This window comes from Dreissena polymorpha, chromosome 1, assembly GCF_020536995.1.
Source record: "Dreissena polymorpha isolate Duluth1 chromosome 1, UMN_Dpol_1.0, whole genome shotgun sequence".
NCBI classification, from domain to species: Eukaryota; Metazoa; Mollusca; class Bivalvia; order Myida; family Dreissenidae; genus Dreissena; species Dreissena polymorpha.
In genome coordinates this window covers 73,143,920-73,149,804 of record NC_068355.1, presented here as the reverse complement: position 1 = coordinate 73,149,804, position 5,885 = coordinate 73,143,920, and the positions used below count along the sequence as shown (strand labels likewise).

At 36.3% G+C, this 5,885-nt stretch overlaps 1 protein-coding gene across 2 annotated transcripts; it reads left to right on the top strand.

Annotated features, from left to right (window-relative positions):
• The first annotated feature begins 223 nt into the window (after positions 1-223).
• LOC127835049 (uncharacterized) lies at positions 224-5,017 on the top strand. Of its 2 annotated transcripts, none has more exons than XM_052361287.1 (2): positions 224-317; positions 3,252-5,017. In XM_052361287.1, exon 2 carries the CDS (start codon positions 3,284-3,286, stop codon positions 3,875-3,877), a length of 594 nt encoding a protein of 197 aa, XP_052217247.1. In that variant the 5' UTR covers positions 224-317; positions 3,252-3,283; the 3' UTR covers positions 3,878-5,017. The 2 variants fall into 2 exon arrangements, with proteins under 2 accessions (XP_052217247.1, XP_052217255.1); XM_052361295.1 differs by having other exon boundaries at positions 252-327.
• The last annotated feature ends 868 nt before the right edge of the window (positions 5,018-5,885 follow it).

Below are 5,885 nucleotides of genomic sequence, written 5' to 3'. Positions count from 1 at the left end.
AAAGTACATGGCAGATTCGCAGTGAATAAAAAAACGGGACGATTGCACGTTACCGGTACGTAAAAAAGAATGGAAAAGCGTATAAATGTATCGTTGCTAAGCGCCCAATACCTAACACCTTACGCAACACTTAATAATCCTTTTTATCCTATATATTTCCTAAGTATCGGGAGCTACCGCCCCCAAATCCCCGCTTTGTCGATAGTGGCAAACATCTGCGTACCGGTAGAGTGCAATCTAGCCTAAAAAACAACAACAACACGCAATGGATCCGACGATGAGCGGAAAGTGTTGAATAATTGTGAATAAAGAGGAAGGTAGTTCACGGTTAGCAGTGTTCGTAGTGTCTTTCACCAGCCTTTTGATTATTATACCATGGGTCGATGTAGGGTACCCTGTTTTTCCAGTAATTTCCCTTGTTTACTGGAAAATGGGCGGGTCCGGTGTCTGCTGCGTTTCATTCCTGTAGTGTAGTCTTTATACTATTCAGGGGTATTTTTTTTTATTTAGCTATTAGATTAGCTTCATGGATAGAATTTATAACTCCTGTGCGTCACTTTAAGCATGACTTACTGGAACATGGGCCACTGTAAGAATGACATAGTAAAATGTGGGTAAATGTACTCACGACTTGCTGAGACTTGGGTCAATGTAAGACTGACTCACTTAAAATTGGGTCAATGCTAGTGTTACCCACTGAGCATGCGTCAGTGTAATCATGACTAACTAAAACTTTCGTGCGTCATTTTCATAGAATGGGCAAGCAGCAAATTTGTAAACGTTAAAAAAGGCTGATATAACATATTTTTTTTAACAAAATGTGTGCAAAAAAAACCCACCAACAACATCAGAATTTAGATTGACAGGTAACATTTGAGATATTATTGTGAGAAATACGCTAAATTTCAAAGATACAGACACCCCTTATCCAGTGTTTGCACAAACAACAGTTTCACTCAAATTATTAAAGTTAAAATAGATTACGCTTTTTAAAGATTTAAAATGGGTCGATTTTATTTAAATTAGGGATGGCAACAAATACCGATTTTGGTATTCGAATATTCGGTCACCCTTCCGAACGAATATTCGGATATTCGGTCAACATCTGTTGGAAAAAAAATCAAATTTGTTTACCGTACCATTACTCCATGAATTTTACTTTCGTTTTTACCGGAAGTTCACCGGAAGTGACTAAATATTGACACAGCGTTGCCGTCGCTAATTCGAAGCTGATTTTGTTGATTACTTTTTGTTGTTAAAATTGGATGACAAAAACTTTTTTTTTAACTTTTAATATTGTACATCAACAATAGAACGAGAAACATAATATTTACATGACGACAAAATAATTACATGACAAAACAGTTAGATCTAAATATAATTTAAGCTGAACTTAAACGAATAATTTACATAGCCACAACACAAATTGAACCTGTTTAACAGACTACACAGTCAGTCTTTTAAAGTTGCCACGCTTAAAAGTCACTCGTATTGGCGACTTCTTCTCGGATGATCTCGTGAAATACTTCAAAGCAGCGGAAGGCGTAATTGGCATTTTGCGTTGACATTAATATATTTTCAATTAAATGAGGGCGAAATAGCAAAAACGTTTATTTAAGTATAATACCTGATTGAATATTGAGTAATTAATTAAAGTTTGGACCATACGATACGCAAATACTTATTAGAGGTTGAGTAAATTATTTTCTAAAAGCTTTTTTGATTCGACAACGTGATCATAACCGTACGATCTTTTTTTCACACCAAGGCGGCTCTTCTTTTACTCATTTAATCTGTGATCATTTTAAATGTAATTCGAGTTATTAGACCAAGACGGGTCGGTGTTTTAATTGCCATACTTGTTTTTACACCAAGTTGGCTTTTCTTTTACTCATTTAATCTTTGATAATTTTAAATGTAATTCGAGTCGTTGGATCAAGTGCAGGTCGGTGTTTTGATTGCCGACGCGATTTGCACCTATCATAATTTTGACACAAAGTGACTGTCTTTGTTAGGCAATTAGCGGGATTTATGACCGGTCATCACCATAGCGACGCATTATCGCGCCTACCGGAATAAACATTATGACACGAGGAACAACTTTTTTTACAATGTTTGAAGCAAATTTCACAAATACAACGTCTTTGAAATTACTCGATTTTTTTTATTTTCTTCCGAATATTCGATTCGAAAAACAGTATCCGAATATTCGGTCCGTGGCCGAATATTCGGATATTCGGATATTCGTTGCCATCTCTAATTTAAATACCAATATGCAAACAAATTTGAACAGTTTCATTTGAAGGAAAAAAGTTTTCGAGTTTTAGCTCACCTATCACGTAGTGACAAGGTGAGCTTTTAGGATCCCTTATGTCCGTCGTCAGTTGTCCGTCGTCATCAACATTTTCTCCTCCTAAACTACTTGATTGATTCTGACCAAACCTCACAGAATGATTGCTGCTGATTGGTCCTCTATAAAAGTTATATAATTTGTTCGGGTCTGATGCATAAGTAGGTCACAGGAGCTAAAAATAAATTTTAATAAACTTTTAAAATCTTCTTGTCAGAGACTGCAAGAGCCAGAGCTTAGATATTTGGTATGTATTATTTTCTAATGGTCTTCAATAAAAGTTATATAAATAATGCTCCTGGGGTCAAAAACAGCCCCTCCACGGGGTCACTTCTTTTACAAACACTTAGATAGGAAAACACTTTTAAAATCTTCTTGTTAGAATCTACAAAACACAGAGCTTAGATATTTTGTGTGAAGTATTTCCTAGAAGTCCTTTACAAATGTTATATGAATTATGCCCCTTGTTCAAAAATGGCACTTTACCAAGTAGAGTTTGAATATGGGTCATGTAATATCAAAAACTGTGCAACTAGGTTAAATCATAGACAAACATTGTTAACCCTGTAGTTGCCAAATTTTTGCTTCTATATGAAGTTTAGTAAAAATGTATATCTTGAAATAAACAAGTTTTAATTTCAGGTTATATTGGATCAAAACCACCAAAGATCACTAGGTTAAATAATATGAAAAAAAAAACAACTTATTTTTAGCACACATCTTTAAGCAGGTAAGGGCTTGTCGGATCTATGGTCAGTCCTGTTTAAGGAGTCATGGCTTTTGCTATTTTTGACAATTAAGAATATACAGAAACAATCTTTCAGGTATTTTCAGTACTTGCTTGTTCATTAAATAGTTCAATAAAGGAATTGTTCCTATAAGTTCTTGTAATATATTTCAGCCGATCTGTTCAGAAGACACCTGAGTACTGCCATGAGTCAGGTGTCTGACTTCAGCCATCAGGCCTTGGTTCAACATGGACAAGAGCTTATATCTACGCTTCCCACTCTAGTGAGACCTCACAGATCTGTGACACTCGCACGACCAAGGAAGGCCCCGATCCGACGACAACCCACAGGTGACAAACGAAGATCCACCATTGTGAGGTTCAAGTCCTGTGCGCTTGAGCACCCTCTCTACACATCAACAGCAACGGTGAATCACACAGAGTTGTTAACCAAAGGTCCGGGTAGGCGACCGGACACCACCATCTCCCTTCCGACTAGTGGGACACAGTCTGACCTGAGAAACAAGATCATTGAGTTGTATCCTATTCTCCACACTATACCTTTTGAGTTGATGGTGGGTCAGGCAAGATGCAAGTTGGAGTTGATTCCGATGGAAAAGTCTCTTCAACAGATTAAAGCTGATAACAAATCATGTGGCTTTGTGAGACTCTGGGTCCTACCCGACTACCACATTGGTCCCCAGATAATTGACCCTACACCAGCCGCCTCAATGCCAGCCGTCAATGCCAACGCGGTGTTTGTTTGCGCGCGCGTGATATTTCATATTTCGTTCTCATAACACTTAGTCATGCATTAAGGGGTTCGGAAATGAATTGGCACAAATTTTCATTAATATTGCGTATCGAGAGCAACAACCTCGCTTCACTGCGCAAGTATTGTATGCTGGAGTGCTTAAACTGTTCAGACAAAATATTGACCAGCATGATATGCTGAGCAAATTTGGATGATGTCTTCAAAATCGGTGTTCTTGTTTATTTTTTAACAAAAAATTACACGTTAACAGGTGCTTTGCATAACCCGAAATATTTTGCTGCTATTCAGCTGACCAGGACGTGAAATCTCTAACCTCAATAGTGCGTGTCAGATGTTATTGATGCATTCAAAGTAATTACGTAAACTAAAATTTGTTTTGCGGGTTAACTGTTTATATAACCACGACCATGAACTCACACATTTATTATGACTAGCACGTATCGCTATATGTGGTTGTACATGACGCAATTTTGTCTTAATGTTATCAGCCGGGTCCGGTTAAAGCTTTTACTCCACCCTTTCAAGTATTTTTGTTTAATGCTTAAGTTACTTTTATGTAACCGAATACTGTTTAAGGCTTATGTAAATATGAATCAAATTTGTGGATGATGCTCTTTTATATAAGGAGATCGCTTCCAAAGCTTTGTCAAGACAAAACTTATTTCCATTTATATATCCAACAAAGGCATGTTGATAAGTGAAACTGATTTTTGGACCCTTTTAGCTGTATACGAGTTATTGCCTACTTAAACAAGGGTGTTTAATTTCAATCGTAATATCTCTGCAACATATGATTCTTTATATTTTATAATAAAAATTGAATGTTCGAATATGGCGGAATGAAGTAACACTTATCGAAAATTAAACCTGAATACACGGTCGGTATAAATCATCGTCGCGTAAGTGGATAAAACAATGTGTAGGTATTTTGCTCAATTAAACCATATCAATCGGGGACCGATACAAACAATATTATTTGTATAGATGCCTGTATCAATCTATGACATGTGACATAGTAATCAAAGACGCGTGACATATATATCACATGTAGGCGTAGCAAGGTAAGATTTTCGAACTTGCACACAATGAACGGTGAATGTCTTATAAGCAACGAAGTATAGACATAAGTATCATACCATCTATTTATCAGAATTGGAAAAAAAACACTTACTTGCAAAGAAATTCGGTCATAAAAAATGTTTTCGTGTTATACATGCAGTTATCTAAAATTTCTGCATCAAAAATCGAATGAACATAAAACTTGATTGGCAGCTGTGTATTAATAAACATTATAAACATATTCGCCATTCTTGATTTTGTTTATTTATATTTCAACAGTTTATTGAAGATGTAAACTTTTTTACTGAAATTAATCTTATTATTAAGCATGTTTACCAATTCCACATATATGTTTACGTGCGTATAATGTTTGATATAAAATGTTCGTTTTTATTGCATTTTACATAAGTGGTATTTAATGTGTTTTTCTTCAAAAATGAGATAAGTTGAACGTTTAACCATTCAACCATTCATTAATGACATCATCAAAAACGAGAATTAAAAACGCATTAAACATTACGGTAGAACAGGTCGAGCTTGTGAAGTGGATCTATCATGTTTATAAAAGTGCAACGGATCCAAATTAAATGAGGGCATGTAAAATTGCTTTTTAAGAACTAGGGGACTTGCTAGCGTATGATTTTTAAAGGTTCTGATGTGTTGGTACGCTTTTTTAGAAGCTTGGGCTATCAGAAGTTAAAACGTTACCAACATACTCCTCCTCCTCCTCCTCCCCCACCCCCCTCCTCCTCCCCATCTCCCTCCTCCTCCCCCTTCTTCTCCTCCTCCTCCTCTTCATCCTCCTCCTCCTCCTCCTCATCATCATCATCATCCTCCTCCTCCTCATCATCATCATCGTCATCGTTGTTATCATCATCATCATCATCATCATCATCATCATCATCATCATCATCATCATCATCATCATCATCATCATCATCATCATCATCATCATCATTATCATCATCATATTC

Excerpts from the sequence above, each read along its gene's own strand:
- LOC127835049 (XM_052361287.1), top strand. The coding sequence starts at position 3,284 with ATGAGTCAGGTGTCTGACTTCAGCCATCAGGCCTTGGTTCAACATGGA.